A 19,378-nucleotide genomic window follows, 5' to 3' on the forward strand; every position below is an offset into this window, starting at 1 on the left:
GAAAGTATCTCATTTGTGCCACCATGGACATCAACGCATGGGTTATCACCTACTTGTTAAGAGACTGTCAACTCTGTCGAGGATATCATCCAGCTCAGTGCCATGAAAACACAATACTGTTTATTATTATTATTATTTTATTTATTATATATTATTTTATGGTACTCTGTTAATACAATGTCTTGCAAAAGTATTCAACCAATCCAATCATCCCAATCATTGAACTACAAATGATGTTTATGGTGCCTCTAGTGTACAGTACATTGTTTAAATAAATATTTTAAAGTGATGTTTTAAAATTAATATTATCAAACCTTCACTGCTGAATCTGAACATTTTTATGAGTGAAAAAAGTCATGACTTGAGCAAGTCCAGTAACATTCAGATTGCATGACCTTTTGCTTATTTTCCATACTGTATAACATCTGGTACCCATTCAAAACTTTGGAGTTTTGCAAGAACATTCTGGGTAGGATACCTTGCTCAAGGGTTCAGTATCAGTCAGGTTCCTCACCTGAGCTTATGTTAGGAGTCCAGAGACATAAACTAATCAACTCTAACTGCATTTATAATTTATGGTTTTGTTCATTTTGACAGTGGTTTCATGCCTTCTTTAAATTTAAATGTGAAAAACTGAACGCCTACAGTGCCAAACAAAGGTCTACAGGTTCCTCTAGGTTGGTTTTTATTCTTGTATATTTCAGACCTGCAATGAAATCTTCCTGAGGGTCTGAAAACAAGATAAAAATAAATTCATTATAAACATATACCATAAAGAAGATATATTTGAATGAGTTAACATAATGATACAAAAGAACTGTATATATCATTGTATTAACCCCTAAATACACTAACTGCTCACCTCCATAAGCAGAAATTGCTTTAACTAGATGTTTGTTGCATCTGTTTATTGGTCTTTCACATCAGCCAATATGATTTTTGGCCCATTATTCCTCAAAGAACTGCTTCACATCAGTGGCATTTGTAACAACAAGGCATATTATTACACTTAATTCTATATGTTATTAAAGATTTCTAATCTTCGGTTTCCTTGACAAGGCAGCTTGGGCTTCGGTGTAAAAGCAGAGGAATGCAGCTTAAAAGACCCCACCGAATAAGAAACATCTTCAAAGTCTGGACATACAGAACAGGACCATCTTTTTTGATATTTTGAATATCCACGTACTGTATATTCAGTAAAAAAGGAGATTATTTCGCCTGTTTCATTTGCAGCCGGTCACAGACACATACTGCTTTAAAGAAGAAAATTCAGCATACACTAAATTCCCTGAAAAGCAGTCTTCAGCAACTTTAAACTTTAAGATTTACTATTCCCATTACTGACTGTTTCAGTAAATTAAAATCTCCTTTTGATTATACTATGTAAACTAGGTGTTCACATTTTTACGTGCACCAATTCTCAGTTATTTTTTTATTGTCATACATTGTTTCATCTCAAAAAACTTTGGATTGGTAAATACAAACCCCATTGGTTATTTAAAAATAAACCAGTGCCAATTAAAATTTTGTAATTGTAATTGAAATTCCCATAATTATTTCAGGGGTTCACAAAGTTTTTTCTTGGCAATGCAAGAATATTTACTTATTAAAGTCTTGGTAAGGTCTCTAGTTTCAGTTACAGGTTTGATGTTCTTCAGGGTCTCACTGGTTTTCCCATCCTTGTAGATGATATGTATTCCATGTGGTCTCAACAGGACTTGGATTTCATTTCTTTGACCTCAAATTGAGTTCCCCTTCTAAGATCCTGACATTCAGCTGGGGTCTCAAAGTGGATGGACCTTGCAGGTGGTCTTGACCTGTGGGATCCTGAACTCTTTTGGATACACTACCAGCTTGGCTGAACTAGGAGCCTGTGGAGTGCAAATACTGTATCTGGGAATGGATATTTGTTGTCGCTAGAGTCACAGCAAGCCAGAGTCCACACTGGAAACAGAGTGTATGCTGATCTTCAACGGTGCTCCTTTAAATGTAAGATGTCCCTGGCAGTTTTTTTCAAAGTCAACCAGGCATGACTCTTGACCTTTCCCACATAGCTTATGTGGCAGCAGGCAGAAGACAGCACTGATATATAGTATAGTTATATAGATATACAGTATGAGTAGAAGAAATCTGCACTATATACTGTATATTACTGTACTGATAAAGCTGCAGACGCCTGCATGAGTCTGATGTCTGTATATTCACTGCAATAACTATTAATATCTATTATACTGTATGTAGCGCTATAAAGAAAAGGTTTTGGTTATCTTTCATTCAAGAATTTAATAATCATTATTTTTCAAAAAGAAGGTTTGAAACAAGCAAGGATTCACTGTGACTTCTCTCATCACACTCAAGCAGCAGACTGTAGTGGGCTAATGGGGATTTTGTATTGTTGTATCCGTGACTACATTCAACATCCTCTCAAACGACAATGAATAAAGCCAGTACTCGTTCACAAAGAGCATTTTTCCTTTGCCGTATCTTAACGGAACCGTACGCAGTATATTTTCCTGAGTCTGATCTGTGGATGTTAATGGTCTTTAAAACATACTGTACAATAGGTGCTGTAACTGAATGGTCCACTAGTATGTATCTGTAATGCTGTTTACTCCACCCACTCATCTCCCAACCCTGTGGGTGACACAGCCAGGACTGCTATTATGACATTGAGGTTACTAAGGAATGATAAAGAAAAGCAAACTCACACATGAAAAGGTGCCTAAAGGAAATACAGAAAGGTGCCTAAAGGAAATATTTGATATTTCCCTCCTTCATGTGTGTAAATCTTCACATTGACCATATAAAAGGGAGAACTACATGTATTGCCTTGCATGTTAAAACTGGTAGAATATTCTACTTCATTATCTAGGATGTCAATGCCCTTTTTTAAAGTTATTATAGATACACTCCCATTCTCAAGCAAAACATATGACTCTGAAGAAGTAAATAATTTCCTCTGTGATAAACTGTATGCTAACATACTACTATCTTCTAAGTACAACGTTCTTTCACGTGATTTCATACTGCAGTTTACAAAATGCAAAGTGGACTTCCTTATGTGTGAGCCCCCGTTCTTTGCAAATTTTTCATGTTTGTTGTTATCCATATACTAAAAAGGTTATAAAATTTAATATGGTCTTTCAAAAAGGCTTCATTTTCCCAGCATGATGTTATAACACAACATGTCAAGTGAGCTTCAGTGATTACTCTTAAAGACCTTAGTCAACCATTACCTAAAAATGGGATTTTCATTCCCTTATTCTTAAATTGTACAGTATGTATTGAAATCTTTGACTTCTTGGCATACTGTACATAGACAGAAATAACTGGAGCCTTTTATTGCTATTTTTGTTCAGACTTCCAATAATTTTAAATGCATTTCTATCTCATTCCTTCAGAGAAAGTATAAAATCTTCCTTGCAAATGCGTCATCATCAGAGGATTGATAATACTGCCTAAATATATCTCGGCAATTGAAAACTGCTCACTATTAATAGCACTATGTATTTACCGCAGTCAGAATTGTTCATTAAATGGCTTCCTGAAGAATGCATTAGGATTAACAGTTATCAGTGCCTGGATCAGGTTTAAAGTTTGGACTGAATTAATTCTAAAAGCATCATATCTGACCCATCAGCAGTACAAAATATGGTCTAATGGTACTAAACGTTTACGTTGTACCCTGCTATTCCTACTTTAAGTCTTTTCCAGTTCTATCTCTCTATGGCTCTATGCTACAAAAGGTTATAAAGTTGAATAGATGAGTAAAATAAAAAAAAATGTATTTAATTTTATTTTTTGCTTTTTTCATGTGTAAATCATTTGAAATGTCTACTTTTTCTGCTAACGTTTATTGTGCTAAAATCACAGTGCTGGTGCTAGGGAAATAAGCTCGCTATTTAGTGCACCTCTATACAGTACGCTATCATGAACATTTTTCATTTGTATCCCTAGTTGTGCTCCCATGGACCTGAACTCAGCTAAGAACGCAAACTCTCCCAGTTTTCATTCAATTGTTGTAGTTATTTGACAAATTTGGTTTATTGATTCAATACATTATATATTCAAAGTCCAGTGGAATTGTAATCTGAAGAACAGCGACTATCCGATGACCTCTTTTGAATTTAGAACACACAGGTACATCTATGCTAAACCATTGTCAGTAAAATAAACTTTTATGAGTCTTTAACGATCAGTCTTATCCAGTTTAGCTGATAGTTTACACTCAAATTGGTTGCCACTTACAAGATGTGCATCAGCTCCATGCTCAGATGTGGATAGAAGTGACTTATGAGACTAATTAGTTAAAGCTTAAAGGAGGTCATGTGTTTTTCTTCCTTTCTGTTTTTTAAGTGTGGCACTAACCTCTAACCACGAACTTGTTCCTACAGTATGCTGGTATGATGTAATCCATGAAATCTTCTCCTTTTTGGTTTAGAGAGCTAGAGTTACATTAGCTTGAAGCTGCATGTAAAGTGTGTCAGTAGGGTAACTGAATCAAACATCGCTTCACAGCAGGATACCACATTGTTTATTGCTAGTGACCTGTAAATGCAACCTCCTGAGACAAATATTGTACATATTTTCTTATTTTCTATTGGGGACCTAAATATAGATCTGCCTTCAGACACTGGTTCAGTTTAGCTCTAACAATCCAATTTATATTAAAGTTAATTATTAAAAATATCCTATGGTGAAGTCTTGACTCATTTTGAATTGATTCTAAAATCCATTTTACAATAAATGTCAAGTTTCTAAACACAAGAAATCAATTTCACACAAAAGGTTACTAGGACAGAAATGTTAGATACTGTATAGCGTAAAAGAACAGAAAATGAAATACAGCAGAATAGGAACAGGATTGCTCAAACATATACTCCTAAATATATTTCTGTTTTGAATAAGAAACTGAACAAAATAATAAATTGTGTGCATATAGGATCAATTTCATGATCCAATGGTACTGTAAGTTATTTTTTTAGTTTAAAAACTATACAGTACAACCTGGGCAGTGAAGTCTATAGTGTGCAATGCTTCTTTTTCAAAAGGGCATGCAATTATAAGAAAACCTTTCTCATTTTGTCATGTACAGTATATGGGCTTAGATTACTTTGAATTATTTTAGCATGTTTACAAAACATAAACCTTTGCTAACATACAGAATATTTCCAGGATGGTTCTCACAATCAAACTTTCCTTTATGTGAAAGGAAGTTTGGTTTGGTAGGAAACCAAACCTGCTACCTAGTTTGCCAAGAAAGTCTTTAACTCACCATTGTACCTTATTTTCTGCTCTTCAACAAGCACTACATAATAAACATGCCCTATAAAATCTTTAATTAAAACTTCACAGAAGCCTCAAAGGATTTCAACATCAATTTGCAAATACCCAATGAAACCAAAGACCTGATAACGTTACTTTGATCGGCAGACTCCCTCCTCAGATTTCATCGGCCAAATTAGCTACATTTGACATACAGTAGCCACTTTATACAGTTTTAAAAAGATTTAAACAGATTTAAAAATAAAACAGAAACAGACCTCAATTAAACCAACATTAATGATTCGAGTGAGGAGCTGCATCAGATTGCGAACTGCAAGGAACTAGTAAAATGAAAAAAAACAAAACAATATTTGACTATATATGACTTCTTGTGAAGGTCACCTGAAAAAAGCTCCACATTTCATGATTTTTCTTCCTTTCTACTTTTCAGTGTGGACTTCTACTTGTTCCTTTGCAGTATTTACGATGCCAGGTGTTCTATTTTGGTATGGCATCAAGACAAAGAATATTGTAACACATACGGCCGACAGGTACTGTGTAAGAGCCGGCTTACCAGAGCGGTGATGTCGCCACCCTTCCCTGTAATAGCAGGACCACAGCCCCTGGGCTGTAGAGAGATCTCTCTTTAGCTCACCGGGCTAAGAGACGCGGGAGTCCGGGTTCGAGCCCCCGGCTTAGCGGGGCCGACCTAATGCGGCAAGGGTGCCCGCCTGAGCCCCTGGTGCATTACAATATTATACACAGCTGCTTAGATTAAAGGAAAACATTTTTTCATTACCTGTAGGTAGTGGCATGGCCTCAAGGGGGTTTTAATATCCTGATGCACCATTGGCTTTTCCAAATTTAGAGAGGACTTCCGATATGCTTCCTTGGCTTGGCTGACAGTGAGGGTGGACCATGAGCTCCTTTTCATGAACTTTCCCTCTGGGGCCATGGCCAGCCCTTCACAAGCAGAGCACTTCACGTCATTGTTGCTTTTGGAAGTCTTTAGTGTGAGGTCTCCAAAGTGGCCCTGTATAGACTCGGGGTAACAATGAGTGATGTGGTCAACGTGGTGCCGACTCATGACGCTGGGTGTCCTATAAGTGCTGTCACTGTCCAGATTGTCATCAGAGCTCCACCAGCCTGTCATCCCTGACCGGTGCTTGGAGTCTGGCTTCCTCTCCTTGCTTTTACTCCTCTTGCTGTGTTTGGAGTGGTGGCTGTGGTGATGGCTGTCACTCCTGCTGTCTCCTTTCGTCCCGTTCATGTTGCTTTTGGAAGACCCCTCCAAAGAGTGGGACTTTGTGAAGAGCTTCTGCACCGAGTGGACGAGGTGGCGTATTCGGCCCGGGCTCTCACTGCGCTGCTCGGTTGTGGAGGTCCTCTGGTACTGCAAGGTGTGGAAGCCATCCCTGTGGAGAGGCAGCTGCTTTTCAAACTGATCTAAGAGATTGGCTGGGATGCGGTTGATTTTGCTGCTGGCGTGCGACATGGCGCAGTCGTCCCTCGTGTCGTAATGAGAGCTGTAGTGCATTCTGGGGAAAGTGCTGCTGGAGACGTGGTCGCCCATTATTGTGGGAATCATCATGCATTCCGAGTGGATGGAGCTGCGCGGGGAACAGCGGTGATGGTCCATTTGGCAGCTGTCTGAAGGGCTGAGCAGATAGGATTGCCGAGAATCTTGGCCATGATGAAGGTGGTCATGAGAATGTTCGCACTCCGCTAAGCCACAAGTGTGTCCTGATGTGATCTGGGGCTGTGTTCGGCTGCCAGATAAACCCTTCATGTTCCTTGGTGTAGGAGAGTATCTGTCCTCATTGAAGTGCTGAGATGGTGACCATGAATATTGCTGGTCTGTTAATGAAAGAGAGAAATGTCAGCACTGTTTATCCAACAAAACAATGTATTTATTTTAGCAATATAAAGCATTTATACAATACTTGTATTATTTAATACAGCAAAGTATCAGGAGTTATAATGAATTCAAGAATAGATACGTAGCTAGAGTGTCCATTGAAATCCTACAGAACAATTCACATACAAATGCAGATAAAGCTGATCAATCATCACCTCTGTTTAGTATCTTATAAGCTCAATTTCACAGCTTTTTTAATATACAAAGGAAGACACTCCATATATTTTAATATACAAAGGAAGTGTGTTATTCTCAAATACATTTTAAGTGTTAAATGTTTTTTAAGAGACATATGTCTTTTTTTAATGTCTCATTTCAGTCCTGGAGGTTCATGCTGAAGTAAAATGAAGCACTTACTCTTTTACTTCAGAAAATATTTCTTCCTTTTCAAAGTATTGGTGCTATAGTTTATATTGCATATTCTTGAAATATAATTTAATGTGGCATCAAGCTTTAGTGAATCTAAATTCTTAAATAAAATAATGATTCTGACTGTATCAGTAACTACAGTTGTTTTCCACATAAATATTCTATCATACACCATATTTTTTATTTCTACATAATCATAGCACATTGGTTATATTTACATAGTGTAGGTCTCCTCAAGCAGTATATAGTGTGCAATGCTTATATTTAAAGAAAAATGAATAACATTTATTTTATTTTTATTGATACAGAAAAGAACGATTTATGGTCTTCATATACTGTACTATTCAAGGCTAACTTGGAATGTATAGTGCAGTGCCAGATTTCCTTGTGTTCTTTACCTTAGTTTTGCAACTTCAGCAGCTCATTATTGATTTTAAAAATGTGTGTAAAAATCACTGTGCTGTGACTTTAGTGAAAACTTATTATTCATGAGTAACTAGAATTATGGATCTCACAGCAGTCAAGAGCTTCCCTGTAATGTTTCCAGTGAATTTGGTGTTTGTCATATTAGACACAATACAAGGATAATCAGGAGTCATCTCCACAAAAATGAAATTGTCTGGAACAGGACAGTACATTGAAAATTATGCATGGTTTTGTTCTTAGTAGAACAGGCTGTGTTCTGCACGATTAACAATATTGTAATGAAGTAACTAAAAACTAAGGACCTGGTTAATAATGAAAAGTTTCCCTTTTTAACAATTGAGAAAGTTGTGATGAGTAGGCTCACCATTTTCATTCATACTGTAACGCTTACGGCCGACAATACTATACACAGTAAAATAATAGCCTGTTATTCAAGTTCCATTCCAGAGTGTTATTGAGGTGGAACAGCAGATATTCTTAATATGAGGTTTTCTGTTTAGATTCTAATTGACATCTTTAGTTGTAAGATTAAAGCTACATTACACTTTCTTTTGAGACAAAGTCAGACATTAGGATCTTCTTATCTTAAATTAAACAAAGCTTAATGTATTTGGTTTTTTTTTCTGTGCGGTTGATCATAACCTCTTCCATGAAAATAAACCATAATATTATTATTGTACCTGCTGTACAAATGCACTATCTCTATATGATATACTGTACTGTAAGGGGGCAGAAACTAAAGCAGAAAAAAAATGGGAACTAAAAGTATCTGTACTCTGGTACTGCTTGATCACAGTAAGAGATAGAAAAAGGCAGTAAATTGTAATCCATTTTAAATCCAGTATAAACATCACTCTTCTTGCTCATTTCTTTTTCACATCCTTCCCTTCCCCCACCTTCCCTTCACCTTTACATCAACGTTATCCTTCAGTAAAGGAGGAGGGGGGAGTTCTGACAGCCCTTACAGACAGGTGGTCATTCTCCACAACTGGGTCGAGTTCCCCCGATAAAGTTCACTATCGCACCTCTTCTCTGCCTTAACTATGGTTCGATCAAAATGCTTAGATTAAGAACACACACATATTTCATGCACTATGCACTATATTACAAATATGCACTATATTACAAATAATAATAGCATTACATTTATATAGCGCTTTTCTGAAAACTCCACTCAAAGCGCTTTACAGGTGATGGTGTAGCCCCCACCTGGGGGATGCGACAGCAGCCACAGTGTGCCAGTGCACTCACCACATGCCAGCTATCAGTGGGGAGAACAGAGTGATGAAGCCAATTCATAGATGGAGATTATTTAGGGGTCTGATTGAAAATGGGAAATTTGGCCAGGATGCCAGGTTAACACCCATACTCTTTTTGAGAAACATCCTGAGATTTTAATAACCACGGAGAGTCGTGACCTAGGTCTTATTAAAGGATGGCACCTTTTTATATCATAATGTCCCCGTCACTGTACTGGGGCATTAGGATCCACACACACTACCAGGCACAGCAACCTTAACTTTCCAAGTAGGTCTCCCATCCAGGTACTGACCAGGCCCACACCTGCGTAGCTTCAGTGGGCTACCAGGTATGAGCTGCTGAGTGATATAACTGCTGGTTGCAAAGATTTCCCTACATAATCTATGGTAAATGAAAAATACCAAGAGTTGAGTAAACATAGAAGTCTTTAATTCATTATTTGGATTGTCATACTTCAGTTCAAAGAATGTTATGCACTTACTTTGAACAGCCAGGTACTGTTGTGTCTATGTTCTCCTATTTCTGCTCATATTTAAAACACTAAACCAAAATAAAGTTTAAAAACACTCATTAAAGAAAATGAAACACTTCATAACTGTGTGTGCTGTGCATTCAGGTTGATCAAGTGATTTGAATAATTTGATTTGCTCTGTTTCACTTTGTCATTAGCTTTCTAATCCATTTATTGACACGTAATGTGTAACTGGAGGAATTCAAATGAGGGCAGATTAGGAACAATTTAGGAAACTTGGTGTACATTCTGTTGAAGGCTTTATAATAACAGAAGATGAGAAGATATCAAACATAAATGGAACCTATCTTTGCAAGCAGCAAACACAAGGCAGGATACAGCCTGGACAGGCTGCCAGGCCTTAGCACACAGACACAAATACACACACACTCACACCAAGGCCACATTTCACATAAGCCAATGAACCTACCAGTATGTCATTGGGTTATGAGAGGAAACTGGAGAATCCAGAGGAAAACCCATATAAATGTAGGGAGAACAAACAAACTCCATGTGGGGATTGAATCCAGGTTACCAACGCTGCATGGCACCAATAATAACTACTGCGCCACTGTGCTGCCCAAAGCAGCTATACTGTATTTTGTCAGTTTTTTATTTTACAATAAATAAAGCATTAAGCTTGGCACTTTGAAAATAGCAATATAGGATGCAAGTCATGTAGAAAGTAAATGTACTAGCTTACATATGCCAATATGCATCTACTGTACATATAATACTGTAAGTATTTTGATTCACTCACAATACTGATTCAAATGTTCAATTTAATAGAAACCTTCTAAAGGTTTAAGAACCCTAAAATTTAGAATAACATTAACAGGTTATTTGAAAGAGTTTTGCAAATGAATATTAATGACTGGCTTGTTTAGATGAAATATTGTGTACAGATTTGGAAAGGAAATTCACATTTTTATACTGCAAATGATGTCTATGCTAGGAAAATGTACAGAAGTGAAAAAATGATGTAGTTCAGATATCAATTTTATTTTTTTTCATATTCATTCTACAGTATGTAGAATCAGATGACACTTCATGTTTGTAGTCACCCTTCAGTAGCACTTGAGAGAGCTCTGTGTTCTCTGAAAAACATTTCACCCCTACATGGATAATAATATACTGTCAGAAGCATCTATGATGATAGTGCATTTCAGAATCCTTATCTTCTTATTGAAAGATGTGACTGGCGATTGACCCATGAATGGCTGCTTTACAAAGTAGTTGCTGTATCAGCAAAGCAAAGACAGTCAGTAAAGGTGAGAGTACTTTACACAAATCATTTACAATGGGTTTTGATAACAGTTGTCCTCTAATATAAGTGAATAATCTTTAAAAATACTATATATGTATATGAAGAATGATCACACAATCACATAATTTAGGTCCATACTTCCATTTAAAAGAATGTTGTAAACAAAAAAAATATAATGGAAAAGTCAAACATTTCTCTGGGTCAGATATCCATGACATTCATGACATACGGTAAGATAAGATCACTTTATTGGCCATATACAATTTCTTGCATTCATTCATGCTATTATTAAATGCTTCTTTTTGAAAAAGTCATTCTTGGCTGGTAAGTTAGACAACATTATCTTCTCTTGACTAAACATCTATTCACCACCTTGTTTGACAAATATTGCTCTTATTTCTTTTACACTTATGTAATTTATGTCAATTGCTAATCGTGACAAGAACCATTAATTTTAAGAAATACTAGCTTAGGTTAACTAAAACTGAAAACTCATTTCCAGTGCCCAAATTAAAAGGTACACAACAGCAATGCACTGATTTCCATCTGTGTTTTTCACAAGTCTTTTAGACACCTATCTGTTCACTTACAATAGTTTAAATCATATGCCTAATTTTCTTTCTAGTATTACATAAATATTAATAATGTGCCTTTGTGTATCAGGGACTAATTTTCCTGATATTATTTATATATTTTCTTATATAATGTATGTGCTGCTGTGGACACAGTGAAAGCTTTGTCTCGTTGTAGCAGTCTGGTCATATTTTAGGGATTCATTAGGTAAGTTATTTTATTTTACACTAAAGGGGATGGCTGAAGTTTTGTTTTGCATTTTAGAGTGCTTACAAAAATATACATTCGATCACCAAAAAATTATATTGGTAACTCAATGCCTTAAATATCGCCGTAAGACCCAAAATCCTTGTGAATATATTTTATATCTGACCACAGCTGTAAATCACATATACAGTAATTTGTTGAAATTGGTTATTACTTGTGTAAACACAAGCACTTTATTTACTTTGTGAATTGTCTCTTATTAGTGTTTGTTTCATTTTTTATTTTATTTTATTGCTGAAATGATTTATAACTCTTTGATTATATTATATGTTTTCATCATCTAGTTCTTCTTCCCAGGATATAATTGAAATGGCATATACAGTAAAAGATTCCAATACTAAAAAAAAAAAACATTTTTCTTAAAAACATATCTATTACATCATCCATATGAAAATAAAAAGGCCTATATTCAAAACAAACATATGCTAAACATTGATATTTAAGCAACTAACTATAATAATATGTATTATTGCACATCAAAGTATAATTATATTCAACCCAAGGACAAAAGTACCATTAAATATCTATATGTGCCGGTTTGCAGTTTTACCTCAATTAAGTTCTCAAATATGTGGGAATGACCTTACATGGGGCATACAGTACATTTCAAATACTGTATAATTGCCTTGGTGTTCAAAGGGATTACCTAAATAGGCAACCAATGCTCCTACCTAATGTCTGGGTCATGTACACAAATCATATCATGAATATTGCTGAAGTTCCAATGAACTGTCATTTGATACACAGTGCCCAAATATAATATTTTGGTAGGGGAAAGCTAAATAATATTTTTTCTGTTTTGTAATTAACACAAGCAATTATGTTTGGAAAACGAACTAAATGATGCTCGGACTTGTTAACATACAATTACATAATCGTGAAAAAGAAACAGCACAAGGCACATATAATGTTTTTTTAAATCTAAACACAAAAAGGCAAATTACAGTATCGGTGTTAGTAAAATAATGAAGTAGAGTAGTAAGGCTGTAGCACTACTATGCCTGTTTTGTACTGTAAGAATACACTTAAATAATTCAAGAATTATGAGATCTTATTAAATAAAAGCATGTGACACCTTGTTCTTCATTTACTGCCTCATCACATCAATGTTACTTTTGTTGAACATGCCTTGCTTTATGTGAGGTCAAACACACTGTAAAATCTATTACATTCTGTGAATAAAACAATTACTTGAGTAGGGAAGTAGTTTAAAACAATTTGATGGTTTCATATGATGCTGCTGGCAGCTTATAATCAGCATTGAGAATATTTGGTGAAAAAAACAGTAGAGTTAAAGAGGAATATTGAAAATGCAATCAATACTCTCAGAGGATTTAAAATTAACAGTTACTGTACAGCAACTGATTTGATGATTTCAGAGAATGTTGAAAGAGATTTTGAGAGTCATAGTGTTTGCTTTCTGGCAGGAGTTAGCCTAAACTAAATTAATTCCTTCCTCTGTTTGATTAACAACCTCTTTCCACACTTGCATTAGAAATGTAGAGGATGTATAAAGTCCTGTATTTTATTGCTATTACATTTTGATATAAATAGACTATATTTGACTTGCTGAGAAATATAACAAATATGGCAAAAATTGGAAAATGGGAACCAATTAATGATAAAGAAAAGAAAATACAGCACCAAGATATACAGTACATAAGAGTACCGTGCTAAAGAGCAGCATATTAATCATGCTACAGTCTGTCCTTTATTAATATCTGCTAGATGCTGTGAAGCAACTTCATTGTACTGTAGCATATAGAGAATTGCTTGGTTCCGCTTTTGCCAAAGAAGACATTTCCCGAGGTAAGACAAAAGATGCATTTGCAAGTACAAATTGTCTACTCTTCAAATCTTTTTTAAGCATTCAGTTCTTCCAGTCTGGCCAAGTTGCTTTTGAGTGGTCCCTGCAGCATAACACACATGACATTGTAACATATGTCATGTACAGTAGGCCTGAAGAAATGATAGAGGAAACACATGACGGAAAACGGAGAAGAAATATTTATCATGTGGAAAAATCACATAGAAGTTTGCAAAATACTGTATGTTGCAATGTCAATGAAACCTCCGGCAAGAAAGGAGTGCATTATAAATATCAGAATATTCAGATTCAATTGGTTAACTCACTATCACCTTGGAACCTCATTATCCGCTGTATTATTATAAGTATACTGTATTTATCCTTTTCACTTTCATCACCTTTCGTGTGTTCTTATTTTAAGTTTCCAAGAAGCTCTTGCTGACTACAGAAATCATAAAATACCCCCTAGGAGTAATACATTTTAACCCCATTAAAAAGAAGATCATATTTTATTAGGGGTATATAAAAACAGTGAAAGTTTCCAATTGTAAATTCTGAATTTACAGAAATAGTTACAGAGTATACTGTAGATGCAGATCCCAAAAGATTTATGTATAATTTACGAAGTGACTGTCCTTACAAAAACTGCCCAACAGTTTTAGTAAAACATACAGCACTTAACATTGTTTGGAATGTTATAGACATGTAGAGAGATGTGAATAAAATATTATTTCACAATCTCTGTAGCTTCCTTAATTAAATCTGTTTGTGATCTGAGACACAGAGGAAAAAGGCCCTGGGAATTATGGGACTAAGAAAGAATTGCAAATAAATGAACACTTTTATTTTACAGTCTAATCCATATTTAAATATTATCATTTTGCTGTGCTTATCAACCGCTGTTCAGACGAACAGTGGTTTTGCATGACTCTGTGACCTTTCTTAGCTTGAGCAATGCTAGGTTTAGAGTCATAAATGGGCATTAATGAATAACCCAATTCTGAAACTTGACATTTTGCTTGAATTTACTGTGAGACTGAATTGGACTCTTGTCTTTGACTGGTCTATAGACTTAATGTTTAGTGAAAGAATAATAGATTGAGAAGCAGAATTTAAAGTGTCCTTTAGATATTTATGACTGTTGCCAGAAATAGTATACAGAAGTCACCTTTCTTCCCAGTGGTCTCTACCCAAGTATACTCTTGCTGCTGGATATAAGCAAAATTCAGAGCCAGACTATTAAAGTACATACTCAATGTGGGAGATTCTTTTCAAAAAGTATATAAACTATAAACTTTTTTTTAGTTTCTGAATATAACTATACAGTATATTTGAATGCTTAGTTATTTCCAATCTGATTTTTACCAGCCAAAAGCCCAAAACATTTTTTTTCCCTTTTTACGTTTTCCATCATGGAATTAACATCTCTTTGTTCCTTTGCAGTTCACAGACTCTTGATTCGAGTGATGAAGTGATGCAGGAGTGATGTATTCACTTGCTGGGTAGAGTGTAATTTTCCAATTTACTAAGTATAAAAATAATACTGGTATTCTGACTTGTATTACTTCATATGGAAAGGGGTTAACTACTCCTGAGTCCCCTGTTGTGAATGTACAAATTGAGGAATTCTGTATCACAGAACACATGGGTAGAGGAACTACAACTGGTCTCACAGAAACAAGAACGAGTTTCAGAAAGAGAAGGTTTTCAGGCAGTGACCCACACTTAATGAATGTAATGTGCTACTGTACAACATTTCAGAGTGTGGTGCGTTGTTGTTGATTAACAGTAGTTGGTTGACACTGTTATCCAAGGCATGTTTATAACATGATGTTATAATTAATTGCAACGATATGCAGCAAGAAACACTTGGTCGCCTCACTTGTTTAAGGTAAGAAGTCCCATCTGGGATTTTAACCCACAGAATACAGATACAGATACAGAATCCTAACCTTTTCTCCATACTTCCTCCATAAAGCCCAGTTTTTGGATGTAATGTTGAGGCATTATTTTTAATCTCTTCATACCTCTAATATTTCCCCATACGTTTTTGTTACTGTACTGTAGGTGAGAATAATTTGATCAGAAGCAATGTAAGATGTTCCCTGCAAAGCAAGTCCAGAGAGACATACACTGGGAAGTAATAATCTTATAAAATACTCCTTTCAGCATAACTGAAACAGCATGTTTTTTCAAATACGTTCAAACCTCTCTGTCTCTGTATACGTCTAGAACTTAAACCCGAAATACATGCTTACTTTTATAGTGCTGTTTTGCATTTCTCCAATCACTTACTTAATTGCCATTCTGCATCAATCCACGTAAAAGTGCATCTGTCTTTTGAAGGAGGAAAAGCACTTCACAATTAAAGCCTTTTCATCACTCTTCTTCATGCAATGTAATTACCTTTATCTGTGTCAGAGGCTCATTATCCTCTGCATCAATAAAATATAAATAACCATTTTCTTGTACACTTCTCTTGATTTAAATGATAAGAAATCAACAAAAACAAAGTAAAACATTAAAGGAGAACTGATGGATTCCAAATCCTGTATTGGTGCTGCTGTTTTTGCTACAGCACATACTTCATGTCTGATCTAGGTAATTAGCTCTTACTGCTTTTTTGTGTGTTTTGTATGGGGACGTCCACTAATTCCTCATTATGGGTACAGTATACTGTAGTTCCTCACGCATGCAAATTTAAGCCAAAGAGTATTTATCTACAGTAACAACAACAAAACAACAACGGAATGTACATTTTGCAAGGTGTTGCCTTATCTTCTGGCATGGAAGATGTTTTTAACGAATACATTTAAAGAATAAATTATATTGTACTTTTTTTATCCAGCAGATACAGCTTCCCGCTTAAACGTGTTCTATGTTTTCTAAGCTTCGTTAAAAATACATTTCTGAAGCATTAACTAGACTGCAAATACAGACTCTTAAGTACTAAGAGATGGGAGGGTGTTTGCAGTACTCAATGTGGCAAAAACTTATAGGCTGTTCACTTTCAATTTACATTTACCTTACAAATTTATATTTTACTTAATGGTCCAACAATAAATTCTATATGCTTCACTGGTAAATTGTCTGTATGCCTCTGATGTAAAATTAATAACTAGCACATACATTCGGATGATTTTCTCTGGCTGCTAAAAGACAACATTGTCTTACATAAAGCAAACAACAAATTGCAGCATTGAACCAAAATGTTTGTATCGGGAAAGGTCCCATCCACCATCACTTAAGAATAGATAGATTCACAAGAGTGTTTAGGATGATTACTTTAAAACTGCTAAATCACCATATCATACAGGTAACATTCTTTTAATACAGTATGTTTTATTTCTGTCAGCTGAGATTGAGCATGATGCATTCTAACAGCTTTTATTTTTTTACGGCCTGTACAAAGCAAATACATAACCCTATCAGTCAAAGACTAGAATGGGTCTTATAGATGAATTATTTTTAAAGTGTTGCTTGCTCTGAGCACATTTATAAACTTGCAGTTAAATCACAGTTGGGACCAAATTGTTGCTGCCTGAAACTTGGCAAAGACACAAGAGAAGTTTCAGATGAAGGCATCAAGATACACAGGATTCCATTAAAAAGAGAGCTGGTGATATTTTTTTTTTTGCTTTTATACTCATTTCGTAATTATTATTGAATGCTTGAAGCTTTTTTAGAAATCCAAGAAGCAAAAAAAAACTCAAGTATGTTAACCCAAAGCTAAAGATGGCTTGAAAATAGAATATGTAAAAAAGATTAAAAGCATTTGGATTCCTTTGATTTTTCTACAATGCATATATAATTAATAAGGGTTTTTGCAGTTTTGCAGAAAAAATGTTAAACTAGTTAAGGAGACTTAACTTGGAATTTTTATTAAAACAGGCTTCTATCTGTTGCACTGCACATTAGCATGTGGATAGGTTGTAAAACAATTAAGAGCCCATTTTTGGGGTCTGGAAACATGACTACTTTGAGTAAATATAAAGTTTAATAAAATACATTCATAAAACAATTGACCCACAAACACAGCAGTTTCAATGTCAATGACTTGTTTCACAAAGACATTTGGTTTATGCTGCAGTTCTTTTTTCTAAGGGCTTATTCATCCATTTTAAGAACCATGAGAGTCTTTGAGAGAACCATGGGGAGGAGGCTGGCACGTAAGACGATTGTCACCTTATAGCTTTGGGTACAGTACATCCGTCCAAGTTGCATTGGTGAAGTAGCCAAGATAGGAAACTATCCACAATGCATTGTATGGCTGCTGAATGGGATTTTTTATTCAATACCCATTGATTTTAAAGTGGTTTGCAGAATAAATGTGCCAGACATACTGTATGCAGACATGATAAAAATGCTTGTTTATTAAAAAAACACCAAGTGAAAAATGCCAAATATCTTATCTTTCAGAGAGGGATGTACTTCAATTTCCATGGAAACAGAATTATCTTTTTTGAAATGCAGGACTATTTTTGTACATGCAACCCAGTAAGTCAGTTTTTTTTAAAGGAAAGCAAACAATGTCATTTTAAAGAACCTCCTTAAGGCTCGTAGAAGTACAGTATAGATATGATATTTAAAAATGTACTAACACCACTCATTTCAACAACTCCTTTACTGACTAGTTTACATAAAAAGAAACACACATTTTTGTGGTTTTGAGAAAATATAATGTGTGAGTGGTAAAGAACCACAACTGAAAAGCAAAGCACAGAGGTTTCTGTAGAATGTATGCTTGCTTTTTTATTCCTGTTTAAATATCTGCCACACAGCTTTGTTGTGTCAGCTTTTCAAATATGTAAGATATCATCAAACAGTATACAGTATATGATGCTGAAGTTGTGATAAAGAGGCTCTGGGTTGACTTTTCCTCTAAGAGCTCAACTGAGATCAATCAAAAGAGTGTGATACATCAGTTTCCACATGTACTATAATCCCACAGCTGTACAGTACTTCTACCACAAAGCCCCATCTGCAACTTGTTTATTCAAAGAAAGACATCTTATCTCTCCAAATCTGCACCCTAATTTATTCACAATTAGGCAGATTTTAGGTATCTGGACTTCCACTAGGTTTCCAATGACTGTTACATAAAATGTGAGTTTTTAGCACCTTAAATCACTGATGTCAATTCATAACATATAAAGGGTCCTACTGTTTTAGTGAACTAATACAGTAGGTTTATTGATTGAGTCATGCTGTTCCTGTGGATAACAAAATACTGATCTGATATAATTTCATCAAAATGCCAAGTGCTCAGTGTATTGTTTTTAGTAAAGTAAAAATTGTAAAAAATGAGAGATTAAGAAAGTTAACAATAGTCTTTTAAATAGACATGATTTAATTGAATGCAAGAACGTTGACAGATATGACCACATTCAAAGATACTATAGCTTGTCTGTTAGAGTGGTTGCCAAGAGAATGAGATTATAATTCAACAATCAGCAGACTAGCCCAGAGACTCCAGAAAATCAGGCCTACAGTATGTGGGACAAGCCACATGCTGACAGGCAAAGTGTTATTTATAACAAGTAATAGGTTTATTCCATGTTGAAAAAAAAGAAGAAAGAAAACACAACACAGCGCAAAACACAACGTTTTGGCTGCGGACCCTTCTTCAGGTGTCTTTACACACAGTGCTTAAATTACAATGGCATGACCTCAAGACAATAATGTTCATGTCTGTCTGTGGCCAGGTTTTTCTCC

At 35.3% G+C, this 19,378-nt stretch overlaps 1 protein-coding gene across 2 annotated transcripts in view; it reads right to left on the minus strand.

Moving 5' to 3' along the window:
- dlgap2a (discs, large (Drosophila) homolog-associated protein 2a) overlaps positions 1-19,378 on the minus strand; it is a 404,450-nt gene that overhangs the window by 109,067 nt on the left and 276,005 nt on the right. For both annotated transcript variants that reach the window (XM_069197514.1, XM_069197517.1), the window contains one exon: positions 6,065-7,122. In XM_069197514.1, coding sequence (XP_069053615.1) covers positions 6,065-7,122 — 1,058 coding nt within the window. The remainder of the gene's footprint in view (positions 1-6,064; positions 7,123-19,378) is intronic.

This window comes from Lepisosteus oculatus, chromosome 2 (assembly GCF_040954835.1).
Source record: "Lepisosteus oculatus isolate fLepOcu1 chromosome 2, fLepOcu1.hap2, whole genome shotgun sequence".
In the NCBI taxonomy this organism is placed as follows: Eukaryota; Metazoa; Chordata; class Actinopteri; order Semionotiformes; family Lepisosteidae; genus Lepisosteus; species Lepisosteus oculatus.